The sequence below is a fragment of the Lycorma delicatula genome, chromosome 2 (genome assembly GCF_047948215.1).
Source record: "Lycorma delicatula isolate Av1 chromosome 2, ASM4794821v1, whole genome shotgun sequence".
NCBI lineage: Eukaryota > Metazoa > Arthropoda > Insecta > Hemiptera > Fulgoridae > Lycorma > Lycorma delicatula.
In genome coordinates this window covers 155,739,922-155,756,273 of record NC_134456.1, presented here as the reverse complement: position 1 = coordinate 155,756,273, position 16,352 = coordinate 155,739,922, and the positions used below count along the sequence as shown (strand labels likewise).

Here is a 16,352-nt window from a genome sequence, read left to right as displayed (position 1 = left end):
GATTGAGGTCTACTCGTAAAAGAAATAAAAGTGTCCAGTATGTATTCTACTTATTAACTGCAGCTTCTTTCGTAAAACATCTATCATATAAAATGGAGACATATATGACACTAAATCGTACTGTTTGTTTTTCTGTGCAATTAAAATATGTCAATTTTTTTTCTTGAAATAATTTAATGCAAATCATTTTTATAAATGATCTGATTAAATTTAGAAACATTAAAAAGATTTATTTATATTTTAGGAAATTAATACATATAACTTTTATGCATTCTTTGAATATCCACAGAACATGCATATTACATGCAAAATAACTTAAATTGTTTGACCATCGTTTATTATTATTATTAATATTATTTTATACAATTAACAGTAACACTTCAATAATGTAATTATTATACATTATTATTTTATTATTAAATAAAAGGACCTAAGTTATTTTACAAGTTTGATACTTGGACATATTTAATACAAATATTTTATTTCTTTATTTTGAATCAGATGAATTGATCAATTTTAATTCTAGTTTTTGACATCTAGAATAATCTGGCTGACCCATGTAATTTAGATGTAGTCAGTTATGGTATTAATTTAAGATTATTGATTAATTAATAAAATAACTGCTACTATAATTATATCTTCATAATTAATTATTTATGATCACTATTTACTTGTTCATTATCATTCTTTTTTTTAAATAAGGAAAAAGTGTTTAAATAAAAGATTTCTGTTGTTCTAATGATTTACAGGAAGTATATTATTTGTTAAGTTATTGTGTTTGAATTAAAATAACATGCCGATCACTGATTAAATCCCATCAGTAGCATTTGACAGTGTTTCTGCCAAATTCACAGATTAGTTTAGATTTTTGACTGCAGTTTAATATTCTCGCAACAGTATTTCAATATCTGTTGTTTATTTCTTATAGTCTCCATTACTATGTAAAAAAATAATGCCTTATGCTTGTTTATTTAGATTTAAATTAATCACTCTGACAACATGACTAATTATAACCATAATTAATTTGTAGTTTTGTTATTTAATATTAAAAAAATGTTTTTATACATGGTCAGTATGTTTCTTCATTTTTTGAATTATTATTTTTTACTATCTCATTTCATTTCTGATGAGTCTTCACTCTCTTCTATATTGTATCATTTTGTTATAATTTTAGTTATCCTTTTTAATAACTTTCATATTATGTAAACTAAATAATAAATATGTGTACAGTTCAGTCAGATATAACCAATGAATTTTTTTGTTATACATTTGATTGGTTATAAACTTCTTCATTTTTTCTCTTCTTCACTAATCCAAAAATTTTTTTTATTTTGTACTACATATTTTTAATCTGCTATATTTATAATTCTGATATTTGTTATAATACATTTTTCTCATAATATGCATTATTCATAAGCTATTTTATGAAAAAGTGCACTAATGAAGGTACCATATTTACTTTTTATTTCATTTATTTATTTTTTATGTAAGACATCTTTTTACTAAAAAAAATTGTGAATATATGACAGAGTATAATATGCTTAGTTCTTTAATAGCAAGTAAATACAAAAATATTTGGTGTAATCTTTTAGTTTATTGTTAAACTTCTCCAACTCTTTAGCCACCATCTTGTATGTCATTTTCAACACATAAAAATTCTTGTATTTTTGACAAAACTTCCCATGAATTTAATTTTGAATGTTTTCACCAGTTTCTTAAGAGATAATAAATGAATAATTTTTTTTGGCAAATTATCAAAAATTTTGAAAAACTTGTCAAAACATTAGGATATTTTTATAATATGAAGATAAACCTATAAATTTTAGTTAAATAATTCCTGTGGTAAATACACTGTTGATCTATGAGTAAATATATTACTGTTCATATTCTGAAAGGCATTCCCAATGGCTTGTCAGTGATTGATTTTTGTATTTTGTAAGTATTAAATTTGTGGTTATTCAGGTTTTATGACTTAAAAGTTAGTAAATGAAAGAAATTTCATTTATTACAATATTATTATCATCTGTTCTTGTTATGTAGTATTTACAAAGGTTTTCTGTTTATGTTATGTTTTTGTTGAACTTGTAAATAAAAAAATTAAGGAGTTATACTTTATTTTTTTAGATTTGTGAAAATAAACCATGGAAAAAATATGGTATTTACTTGAAGTAAATAACTTAATTTCCTGATAGCAGAATTAATTATTATTTTGCATGTAGATAGCAGTTTGACACTGATATTAGAATATAATTTACCTGTTAGGTGCCAGGTTCCAATTACATTGGATTTGCCTAAATTTTTTAAGTCTCAAATCTTAATCTTCTATTTTTATGGTAATAAAATTATGTTATCGCTCTACCAGCCTCTGTGACAGAATGTTAACATCTCTGAATCCGGAAAATTCTGGATTTGAATCCCATTCAGGTTAGGCATTTTTTACATGCAATAATATTCATTTTCTTATCATACATAAAAAAAGTAGGTTAACTGAATTAGGTGTTAGATCTGTTTTTACTGAAGAAAATATAAATAAGTTACCAAATACTGAGATAAGCACCTTAATTTAATTTTCTTTTACTATTACACACTTGTTAGTACAAGAATAAGATTAGAAATATCAGTTGAAACAGTGAAGGTGCCCAGAATAATTCAGTTGCCAGCACTACCTATCTTCCATAAACAAGAAGCGTTATTAATGACTGATAGTAAATTTGTTTGGCACTTGTGCATACAGATAAATATGAAAATTGCCCTAGTACATTTTGCATATGATTGTAATTTTAAGTGAACCTCAATAATAGACATATTACTTGACTGTATGAAAGACAACTTTGCTTGGTATGTGCTACTTCATGACGGCAGTTATAGCCAAGAAACTGATAATTTTTTCAATTCTTGTTACCAATATTATTCTACTCCTGGAAAAATTTTCCTGTTAACAAAAATTATATGGATATTATCTAACTATTTAAGTTTAGATATAATTATATGTGATTTTTCAGTCGTCCGGTATACTGTAAATGTAAATGTTATAATAGCCTCTTATAAATGTTATAGTGCAAAATCTTGAAATTCCCTTTAAAACATATTATCCAATCCTACAAGGACCAAATTGATAAGAATTAATTATTACACACATGTAAAAAATGTTTTCTACAAATTATTTTCCTTATATTCTTGAACGATTGCCATTTTTATAAACTGTTGTCACATTTTTTTTTAATTTACTGGCGATAATGATGGTACTTTAGCTTACAATAACAATCTTATTGATGAAGTTGCATCGTCCAATCATCATATTTATCATCACAATTATTGTTATTGGTTATCTACATGCAAAATGAAGTGACCACCTCTATTGGAGATTAAACATTAAATTGCTAAAGTATAACATACAATTAATGCAGTTCATGAAATAGATTTTTAAAATGTCAAAATTTAGAACATGCAACTTCAAAGAATAACATTTTTGTTTAGACATTTATTCTTTCAGCTCTAAAATTAGTGTTTAGTACTGTTAGCTTTAAAAATAATTCCTTGAAACATCTTTTCTAGTTTTGTTTTATTTAACTTTATCTTTAGCTGTTATGGTGATAGTTATTATACAAGATGTAACATAATTTTTTTTTTTTAAGATTTGACAAAAAGTATTTTTTATTTGAGATTGTGTTAATGCTTTATACATATTTCATTTACTATACATAATTATTTGCTTCTTCAGCCTTGTTTTCATTTTTATTTATTTATTTTTTTTGTTTTATTTTTACTTTTTATAAATATGTGAAACAAAATTTAATTACAATAATGTAGTTAAACACATATTTAAAAACATGATGGCAATTTGTTTTTATTTTGATAGTTATAATAACATTAACAGGAGTCTTGTAAATGTTTTGCATGTATTGGTTGGTTTTGGGTAAATAGTTAACTGTGGTATAGTTTGGGACTTCCCTTCCAGACATGAGACTCCTGTACTAGCAAAGAGTTTGCGTCTAATCCATGTAGATGACGACATAGTCGCTCTGGACAAACCCTGTTCGCTGCCGGTAAGTTAATAGAAGGACAATAAAACAAAAAAACAAACAAACAACCTTTTGTGTTGTAGCATGAACTAAAAACTAAAGGTTTTATTACATTAAACCTCAGGTAAAAATATTACCTACAAACATTGGTAATTTACTTTGTAATATTTATCTTTTTTGTTTTTCTTTTTTTTTGACTACCTTTTTCTTTTAATATACTTTTATGTTTTTTGATGTATTTTGTAGCTAATTAATATATTACCTTTAACATAAATGTTATTTTAAATTATCAGTAATTACTGAAAGTTTAACAAGCTATTGCCACAGTGGATTATCCTGCTGTAAGTATTGATTATTTATTATTTTATATTAAAACTGATTTTCTGGTAATTTAATTGCTTCATTTGATTTATTTGTTAACATTTAAAATGAAAACATTTTAAGTATTAAACTACTAGAATTTACTAGCTTAATAGACTGTATTCTTTAAAATTATTAAATATAAAAAAAGTTATTTTCATGGTCATTAGTCAGGTGGAGTATCCTTTTGCACTGCACTTTATGGTGTCCATCTTAGAAAAGTTAAAAGGTTCTCTGTGTATTGTGTATATATATATATATATATATATATATATATATATTGTGATATTTATTACTCTGTAGGTGTACATTATGTGTCTGTGCGGGAGGGGGGGTGCGCGCTTCTCTTGAATATCAATCACAGTAAACAGATGGGCTTACATAGAGTGGAGATCCATTTAAAATTTTTTTAAAAACTGGTTGAGTTGCATAATTTCTACAACTCCTAAGTAGAATATACTACTACTTAGAAGGAATATTATTAATAAGCAATTGGTTTTAATACTTCATCAGCCAGTATATACCAATATAAATAATGTAGTTTTTTACTATTATGATTATTGATAGGATTATTAATAATCATAGTAGTACAAAGTGTCCCATATAAAACGCAACCTATCAATCACTCATCCATGAAATTTCAAAAGTCAAGCTTACTCCCCTACTCGTTACTGAAATGGACTCATCCAACATCTGAACATCATGGCGATGCAGTAGAACACTACCGATAGTAACAACAATGCAATCATAACGTTCAGTGTATTGCTAGAGACAAGATGGTATTTTCGTTAGATGAACGTGTTTTCATTGTTGAGTCGTATTTCAGTATGAAATCAGTGGTTGCACCATAAGTGGTTGCATTTGTTTCACCATAAGTACCCAGATAAACCAGCTCCTAACAAAACATCAGTATTAAGGTTAGTTGCAAAATTTAGAGAGACTGGTTCTGTTAACAAGGAACGCAAAAGATCTGCGTCAGTGTTGAATACAGATACAGTCACTGAAATCAAGGACCGATTACTCACCTCGCCAAATAAATCGATCAGACGTTTGTCTGCTGAAATTAATTTGTCTAAATCAACTGTTCATCGGGCGACCAAACAATTACAATTACGTCCTTATCGCATTCATCAACTTCTTGAGCCCGACAAAGAAAAACGGCTACAATATTGTCAATGGTTCCGTCGATTTCTGCGTGAGGGAATTAATGTTATGGATTCGTTATTTTTCACAGATGAAGCACGGTTTCATTTGGATGGCTACGTAAACAGCCAAAACAGTAGAATTTGGAGTGCTGAAAATCCCCATGTTTATCACGAAAAACAATTACACCCGCCCGTTGGGCTTGTGGTGTGTGATATCGTGGAAGAAAATAATCGGTCCTATTTTTTTCAAGTACACCATTAATGCAGAATGATATCAGGATATTTTATTTCAGTTCATTGCACTCTTGGAAGAGGAAGACAGACACTGCTGGCTACAACATGACGGTGCAATATCGCACTACACAGGTTCAACTTCTGATTTCATTGAGGAATTCTTTGGTAATCGTGTTATCGGTCGAGGCTTGTAGCCACCAAGATCTCCAGATTTGACTGAGGCGGATTTTTTTCTATGGGGTTACCTTTAAGAAAAAGCCTACAGCAACAAACCACGAACACTTGAGCAATTGAAAGTCAATATTGAACAAGCTGTATTAAATATCCAGCCACAAACTTTGAAAAAAGTTGCAAGAAATGCTGTAAAAAGAATTGAAGCTTGTATTCAAGAAGATGGCGGCCACTTCCAACATTTACTCTAAATGTAAGGTAATGGATGGTAATAATAAAAATTACATTTACATTTACACATGCCTTTTTATTATTTCAATACCTACCAATAAAAGGTTGGGTTGTGTTTTATATGGGACACTCTGTAGATACTGGATTTTACCCCAGCTGATAAAAGTGTTTAGCCTCATAAGAGATATTAAATAATATAAAAAAAATTTCTACTGTTACAGTAAACATTTGATGTCAAAACCCACAATGACCATATCTCCCCCACTTCTTTTACCAGTTGTAACCAAAATTAAGTGATTAAGTGACAACAGTGATCTGTATTCAAAAGTGATCAAATTCTACAAAATTTTATAAAAATCAGTTCATCCAGTCTAAATTAAAGCAAAACTATAGTTGACAAAAGAAAGTAAAAATGTTACATTTATTATCCCCCATCCAAAAATCAAATTGCCCAAATACACAACCAAAGTGACATACTACTGTTTTGGAATCATACAATTAGTACAAGAATATGATTTATGAGTCCACAAATGAAAAAAAGAAGAAAGTGTTTTTTTTGCCCCGAATCTCCTTCTCCTTGGCCAATTGTGAGCAAAATTAATGGCAGCAGTGCTCCATACACAGAAATTATCGTGCTCCATCCAATCCAGAGATATCAAGCAAAAAATAGGTGAATTTACAAGTGTGTATATCTTCTATCTGAGTATACATATATATTATTTTTCTAAAGTCGATCCTTTCGATAATTATATTCCTCTGTACTATACAAATTATATTAATCCAATCAACGTAATTACATAATTAATAAATAAAATAAAATAGGATAACAACTACCTTATTTCATTATTCATGCAAGAGCGCTTTCACAAGTTACTCTCATCATCATTTGCTCCATGTAACTTTTATAAATCATTCGTATCAATTACATATTAAAATCATAATTAAAATTGAAATTAAAAATCATTTTATACTAAAAAAACTATTAACAGAATAAAAAATAAATTAATATATAACCACAAAGACTGTATTTGTTGATAATATTACTAATATCATTAAAAATGTATGCCAACAAAATTATTTTAAATTTAATGACAAATATTATATTCAGGAAAATACTTTACTAATGGGTTTTCCTTTATTGGCTGTTATGTCCAAAATTTATTTACAGGATTTTGAACATAAAATTATTTTTGGCATTGTTCATACATAATATTTTGCTATTGACTACGTATTTTGATGATATTTTTGTAGTTTGTAACCCTGTTATATATAATGAACATCTAATAATTTTGAAAAAATTAAATTCATACTATAATGGATTAAAATTTACTTTTGAAATTGATATAAATAGGACAATAAATTACTTAGATGTTAGTATTGAAATTAATAAAAATAATCATTTTATAACATCAGTATATAGAAAACCCACTACTATTAAACAACAATATGAGGTGTGTTCAAAAAGTAGCGAGAATTTTTGTTTTTTGGAAAGAATTTTATTTATTTGTCTACGTTAATGTTTACCCCCTTCAAAATAGTCTCCATTAAATATTACACACTTATGCCAGCGCTTTTCCCAATCCCAGAAACACTTCTGGAACTCGATTTTTGGAATAGTGTTTAGTGTTTAGCTCTTTCAGCTATTCACTTTTAATCTCATCTACGCTTGTAAAACAACGGTCCTTTAAGGTTCTCTTTATTTTCGAGAATAGAAAAAAGTTACACGGGTTTGGCTAAAAATGTACGAGCAAGCAATGAAGTGTGAGCAGGTGCTTATCGTGGTGCAAAAACCATGAATTGTTTCACCACAAATCCGGGCATTTTTTTTTATTTCTTCACGCAAACTGCATTGAACTTGTAGGTAATATTCCTTATTGATTGTTTGACCTTGTGGCAAGAACTCATAGTGCAGTATGCCATTAAAATCAAAGAACTTGGTGAACATAACCTTCACTTTCGACAGTACTTTTCGAGCTTTTTTGGTTCTTGGTGATCCAGAATGCCTCCACTGGAACGGTTGAGTCTTAGCTTCAACATCATATCCATAAACCCATGTTTCATCACCTGTTATGACACGTTTCAGTAGTTCTGCATCGTTGACTTCATTTAGCGATTCGTTTCTTTTTCCTGTTTAGCCTCCGGTAATTACCGTTCAGATAATACTTCAGAGGATGAATGAGGATATGTATGAGGATGTATGTATGATATGTATGAAGTGTAGTCTTGTACAGTCTCAGTTCGACCATTCCTGAGCTGTGTGGTTAACTTAGTGACTTCTAAGCAACTTCCATTTACCGCTGTTTTTGTTCAAAATTCAACAATTTTGGAACATATTTTGCTGTGACATGTTTCATACTCAAAACATCCGAAAAAATTTAATGGCATGAGCCAATTGATATCCCAACATCATCAGTGACTTATCTGATTGTGATCAGCGATCATTCATAACCATTTCTTTCATTTTTTCCATGTTTTCATCGGTTATTACTGTGCTGGGGTGTCTGGGGCGCTCGTCATCTTCAACACCTTCACGACCTTCTTGGAAAAGCTTATATCACTTGTAAACTCTTGCTTTACTCATAGCAGACTCACCAAAAGCAATATTTAACATTTTTAAAACCTTACTACACTTTATTCCATTCTTATAGCAAAATTTAATACAAATTCTCTGATCCATTGTTTATATAAATAAAAAATCACCGATCATACCAAAATACGTGTTATCCTTTTGACAGCTGGCAACAGACTAAATAAATGACAGATTTCTAATGTTCAGATTTTCTGAACATTTCAGATATTATAAAAATGGAAAATTGGGTTTTTCTAATGCTGCTGACCATCTTATTGATAATAAATATTTAATATCTGATATTTACAATAATTTGGAAATTAAAAAATGTAATACGAATAATAATAATAACAACAATAATAGTGGTTTAGACATTTTAGAGAGATTTTACATATATAAATATAAAAATGGATTCATCTTGAACAACCAACCAACAGAGTATGAAGATGACATGATTATGAAGGCTGCAATAGATAACAGCACTTTATCAAATATTGTTAATTTTTAGTTTATCTATTTAAAATCCTACACAGTAATATAATATTGGCTAGCCAAACCACACACATATATTCATTCTTTTTTAGCATATTTATCATTTTAACTTTTAATTAATATTTTTATTATTTGACGATTTTAACTTTAACTTTAATTTTGATTTTTAATCTTAAATTTTAAATTTAAAAGAAAAAAAAATTTTAATTTTAATTCCATTTTGATTTGAGTTTATATCCAAAGTTTTAACAAATTTTGTTTTATTGTATTATCAAGATTTTATTTTGTTAATGTTGTGTATTTATCATATGTAATCTTACATGAACAATTAAAAGATTGGTTCAACTGAAGATGCAAGAAGATCGTGAAAGTACTCTTGTGAATATATAATGATATAAAATAAGTGTCATCCTACCTAATTTAATTTTATTCTGTACTTGATGTAACAATCTATTTATTTAAATTTGTACAGTAATACAGAGGAATATGAGTCTTAAAATTGACCTTAAAAGATATATATATATAAAATTAAAAATATGTATATTATAATAATTATTAAAATTATGATTATTAATTATATATATATATATATTCAAAAGAAAAAACAAAATCAGCGATCCACCACAGTACAGAACCAAATAAGAGCTCTTACCTTATCTTTACATTTTTATTATTCTTCCTTATGTATCAATAGCGCTTACAAGGAATCAGTTGATTAAAATTAAAATTTAAAAATTACACATTAAAATACCAAAGCTATTACATATACAAAATATCTGTAGTCAAATAATTAAAATTTTTTAAACATCTTTGTGACTAGCCACTACATATGGCACTGTACTAATTAAATATAAAGTAATATATTTTAGTAACTAATCTTACCAAAAGTGCTGTTGTCTATAACAGCTTTGATTAGAGCATCATTATCAAACTCTGTCTGCAGATTGATTAGGCTGAACTCCCTTTATATTTATAAATTTGATGTTTTTCCAAAATGTCCAATTTCTTATTATTTTCACTTTCTTTTATAATTTCAGTTATTTTCAATTTAATTTTTAATTCAGTAATAGAGTGTTTATTTATTATTAGATGGTTTGCAACATTAGAAAAACCTAATTTATTGTTTATATAATATCTAAAATGTTCTGAAAACCTTGCGTTAAATGATCTATTAGTTTTCCCAATATAAATTTTATCTCAATCATAACATGTTATTTTATAAATGTTAGTTTATAAATTTTATAAACTATTAAAATCATTACTGTCATTATGGTTCTTGAAATGCCTTATTATATGGTTTTTTGGCTTATATGCTGGTTTATATTTTTCATCTCTATAAACGTTAATTAAATTTTTGATAATTTCATATAATACGTTAATTAATCTATTTCATATAGATATTATCAGAGCTATGTGTATCATTTATACTTTTAATGTTGTTACATTAATAGTTTTTAAATTTTTATTTCTATAAATATTATCACTTAATAAGGTTTTATATACATTTTTTTCTACAATATCCTTTATAATTTTTATTTCCACATCTAATTTTTCCTTGTTTTTATGTGTGCAATGAATCACTCTATTTATTATATTTGTGAATATATTAATCTTGTGTGACCAGGAATGATTCGATTTTCTAGTAATAGTTATTTTATTTACTGTAGGCCTATACACTGATGTTATAATTTGATTCTTTGTATTGATTTCAATATTAACATCTAAACAATTTATTTTTTCTGCACTTATCTGTTTCAAACGTAAATTTTAAACTATCATGGTAGGAATTGAATTTTTTCAATATTATAAGGTGTTCATTATTTTTTAACAGGATTAAGGATAACCAAAACATCATCATCATATTGAACCCAAAGTAGAATTTTGTGTATATGAGTAATACCATAAACTATTTTATTTTTAAATTCTTGTTCATTTCAGACATGACAGCTGATAAAGGGAATGTATAAGACAGTTATTTTCTAGTAATAAATTATATATTTTGTAATTTATAAATATGGACAATATAAAAGTTGATTTTACTAAATTAATATTATGTACATACATCCTTTGAGAATTTTTCGTTGCTAAACTTTTTTTTTGGTTAGAAGAGGCTATGAAATGTCAGATTTGTCAATAACTTCAACATACAAAATTTAACATACTTTGCCATATTTACTTACATACTGTATTTAGTATGTAACTACATAACTGGGAAAATAATAAAAAATGTTTGTTTCAAATTGTATTTACTTTATCCCCTTGAATTTCTTTACAGTAATCCATCTTAAGCATGTAAATCACTTAAAATTGTTAAATCAAACTAATATTCAGAATAGAGTTGTAAAAAGTATTTAATTGAATCTTTTTTTCATCAGATTAGATACAAATTAGAAAAATATTTGGATCACAAAATTTCTTATCTCATATTTGTTGAAAGTGATTTACTCCAACGTGAAGCCTAAATATTTGTTCTTACCTGTTTCATGGTATTTGCAACCACTTTTTGTAATGTTTATTAATACTTAAAATTTCACTTACATTATTAGTTTTCAGTTTGTGAAATGTAGAAATATTCTGAAAAATTGTATTCTCTTAAATCTTCCCAAAAGAAAAATCTAGAGATCATGGTGGCTAAAAGTCATTCGACAAAGCAGTAACAAGAATTCTTGTTAGCTTTTTAGTTTTTCTTTAATAGTTTTATAAATTGTGGAATTAAGTCAAAATTGAACTTCATCAACATAGAACTTCATTATTTATAGTTTTATCAAAATATTAACGATCTATTAGGAACAAAGGAGATTGTACATCAAACAGCAATTTTGTGTGTGCGTGCGCGCGTACACGTCTTCAATTCATTGGCTGTTAATAGTTATGTAAGTGAAACCAATCCTCATGAATTTATATTGCAAAAAAATGGGCAAAAAAAATGTGAACTATGTGTTTCCAAATATAAATAAATGAATAGATCTTTATTCTGATTGGAACATAATAATAAATTATATATATCATGTCAATATAAAATAAATCATAGATATAAAAACAAATTATACGATTTAATGTAGCTGTGACTGAAATCCATATTAATATAATTTAAATACAAACACATGAAATAATGTTAAGATAAATATAATTAATATTATAAACATTATTATAAAGTAATTCACAATTCAGAAGCTGCTATTGAAAATTATTTTGAGCACATATTTATGTATACATTGAACAGGATGCAGATAAATCATGTTTTGTTTTTTTTTTAATTAGTATTATGTAAAAATTCATCTACAAGTAATATTGTTTCCATAAAAGAAGATCCTTTAATTGTTTCTTAAATAAAATGGACGGGAAGGTTTTTTAAATGATTTGGTAATTTATTAAAAATAGTAATGGAAGCACAAAAGGCCCCCCTTTCTTATAAGCCAAAGTATTGTGTTTTCCATTATGTAGTTTGATAAAGGTGGATATTATTTTTTAAGGCCAAGGTGACTGTTCTTTCTAATGAATACTGATAGACAAATGTGGTTATACCATAAGACTTAAACTCTGATTTAATTTTTTGTTTTATTTTGATGAGAGTGGATGTATCCTCAGACTTTCTCTGCATATTAAGGGACACACCCTGACCCTTAAAATATAGATAAATAATAAAAATAACAATAAAAAAAAAATTAATGAATAAAAATAAATAGGTCCTTTAAATAACATATTTTAGAACATTTAAAAGATAAAAAAATAAGAAAGAATTTTTCAAATGTTGTTGATAACACTGTTAAAATGGGACTTAAAATAATAAAAATATAAAGAAAAATTTATAAATAATAATATTAATAAACTTGAACTTTCAGAAAAATATTAATTGACAAAAATAACAGCAGACACTTATGAACAAATGGACAAATTCTGAACACATTGAACTATTTAAATTTAGTATCTGTTGTAGTAGCTAAACACTACTTAAATCAATTTGTCATATCAGCTACATCAGACTTCATATCTAATGATTGTATGAATTAATGGTTTTAAAATATTTTATAACTGATGATGAATCTGCAGGTTAAAAATCTTATTATATAAAACAGTAAATTTTGCATTACACATACTATTTTCATTTGTATTCATACATGATTTTTATTAATTACAAAAATACTAGACATGTTTAACAAGATTACATAATTATTTTTTTTAAGGTATTATTTTAACTTTCTAACTATAGGAAGAAAGTTAGAAACTTCTAAGTAAGTTTTAACTGTATATTTTTTTTATATATTCTTAATAATATGATTACATGTCTATGTAAAGTATGGTACCAAAAATTAAAACCTTCAAATTCATGATTAATTAAATATATACTCATATTTGTATGTACGCTTTATTTTATCCATATTTAATAACCAAAAATAATAAATAAATCACTTAAACATTGCATCAGATTTTTCCGTATCTAAAGTAATTATCTTGGTTCACAGTTAAATAAATAGATTCTATGTACAGTGAAAAACTATTTTTATTTTATTTTCATCTTGCAATTTTTAAAAATTAATGACATGTAAAGAAAAATAACAGGCCTGAAAACATCCATGGAAATGGGGTTACTTAAAATCATTGAATATCTTTAAAAATATAAAAAGTAGCTGGAGAAATTAGTGACAATTTTTACATTAACATTTTTTTATAAATATTTATTAATGTAAGAACAATTCATTTATTCAAAACTTATCTTAAAGAAACATTAACAGAAAAATAATGAAGTTTACTGTTTTGATTGAATGCTTGCAACATTTGACTGATACAGTGAATCTATATTGAGGAATTAAATAATAAAAAGTATATATCAAATGCTCTTTTATGAAAGTATATAGTATCTAATAAATCCATTAATGTAAAATTAAAATATTCAGTTCTACATTATTATTAATTATACTGTAGTTCTACAATATTAATTGTAATTAAATATCAAATGTTGTTTTTGAACTTTAGAAATAATTATTAAAACTTTTTTGTCATAAAATAATTTGCTATTGTTACTTTGTTAGTTTATTATAATCCAATGTGATCAGTTAAAAGCATTTGATAATGATTTTATAGGACACTACTTATCTACAGAACACCCCTATTACGTTTCTTTATAGAGGCTTTCTTTCTTGATAACCATTCTGTTGAAAACATCAATATTTTTTCTTTTATACTTACAAATATAGTATCTTTCTAACTGGCAATTTTTTTTTACTTTTCCAACTATATAGTGGCTATAGCTATATAAAAGGGAAAGTGTGGTGATTGGTCAAAATTGGGCTTGTCCAGTTTTCACAGCATCTTGAAAATTGACCTCTAAGGTCACAGAAAACCAAAAAAATGGCATCAAAATTTCCACCTCGAAATATCTGTATGTATAAAATATCTGTATTTATTTTGGTGTGTAAATTACCTTATACCTCCAGAACTACTTGACCGATTTTCACCAAACTTGGCTATAATATTTCTACAGTAGGGGGATTGATGCTATTAAATCTTCAATTCAAAAGTTCAGGGAGTGGGGATTTCCCATACATGGGAAATCATCTCCAGATTTTGCATAATTAAGTTTGTATTTTATTTTTTACAATTTTGTAAATATTAATAAAGTAAACAACTTTTGTAAAAAAAATTTCTTTGCTAAATTTCATCCCCACCCCTAAAAGTGGTTTTAATTTTGTAGTTATAAAAGGCAGTAAAAGGGGTGAATTTCATTGCTTTTTTTTCAAAAGTATTTTTGTGAATATTTATGAAAAAACATCTTTTGTGTAAAAATTTCTTTGCTAAATTGCATCCCCAACTACAAAAAAAATTATAATAATTTTTAAACATTGTAAAGGGCAGTACAGTGGTTCTTTTTTGTTACAGTTTTTTCTATTGCTACTCTTATCTTGTATACCTATATATTGGTTCAAACAGTTTTTTCATTTCTGGAAACAGGCTTGAATTCTTTCTTTAGAATTCCAAAATTCCTTTAGCCCATTATGTCAGAAAAGCCTTTATCCTTTTGTAGAATCTTCAATTTTTGGTACATCAGAAATTGCAGTGTACTGTCAGGCGATTAAGCTGAGATAACCTTAATTTCATAATTAATTTTTTGGCAAGACACTTGTCACATGATGATCACACTGTAGCTTGACACATGATGCGACAGGTGACCAGATTGTTAGACCACAAAATTCCATAATCTTTGCAGCAGCATTAATCTTTTTATCAGTCATTGATCGCATACTTAATTGTATGTTAGACTATATCAAATTATGCACTCTCTTCTCAGTTGTATCTGAAATTTTTGTTTTTAGCTGTTCACTTTAGAAGAAATTGTTCACTTCTCATCCATTTCTGAAACTCTAATGTCATTCAAGACAATTATTTTATTTTCAGAATATTTACACTATCTGCCATTTTCAAAGGTCTTATCCAGTAACAGTTTTGCCTATTTCTCATAAAAGTGGTTTATAAAATATACTTTATTCTGTTTTTTACTTTTTCAAATACATTTGTAGTTCTGAAAGAGTTATTAAATTCCTATATTAATTTAACTTAAATTGATTTTGATTTATATTTTAAAGTGTTTTAACTATTTTCTAGTAATTGTAAAATTGTTCAAGTCCTAGTAAAGCCAGCTATTTTTACACGGACTTGAATACTAGATCGTGGATACCGGTGTTCTTTGGTGGTTGGGTTTCAATTAACCACACATCTCAGGTACGGTCGAACTGAGAATGTACAAGACTACACTTCTTCATTCACACTCATACATATCACCTTCATTCATCCTCTGAAGTATTATCTAAACGGTAGTTACCGGAGGCTAAACAGGAAAAAGAAAGAATTAATTGTAAAATTATACTATTTTGTAGTATTTGTTAATATAAGATCATGTGGGCAATCTACAGAAAGAAATTTTCAATAATTTTGTTATTTAAAAAGGCTTGTAATACCATTTAAATAAAAATAGTAAATTAAAAAAAAGTTATATAAAAAGATTATGATATTCATTCATAGTGTGGATATCTACCTAGCTGATTAAAGTTTACAAAACAAATTTGGATAAACATGCAAAGGTTTTTGTCATTATTTTGTAGTCTCGCTATATACACAGAGTAGTATGTATGT

General features: G+C 26.7%; 1 protein-coding gene across 1 annotated transcript in view; it reads left to right on the top strand.

Moving 5' to 3' along the window:
* RluA-2 (RluA pseudouridine synthase 2) overlaps positions 1 to 16,352 on the top strand; it is a 464,236-nt gene that overhangs the window by 416,933 nt on the left and 30,951 nt on the right. Inside the window, exon 6 of the mRNA XM_075357664.1 lies at positions 3,959 to 4,046. Within this exon, the coding sequence (XP_075213779.1) occupies positions 3,959 to 4,046 (88 nt within the window). The remainder of the gene's footprint in view (positions 1 to 3,958; positions 4,047 to 16,352) is intronic.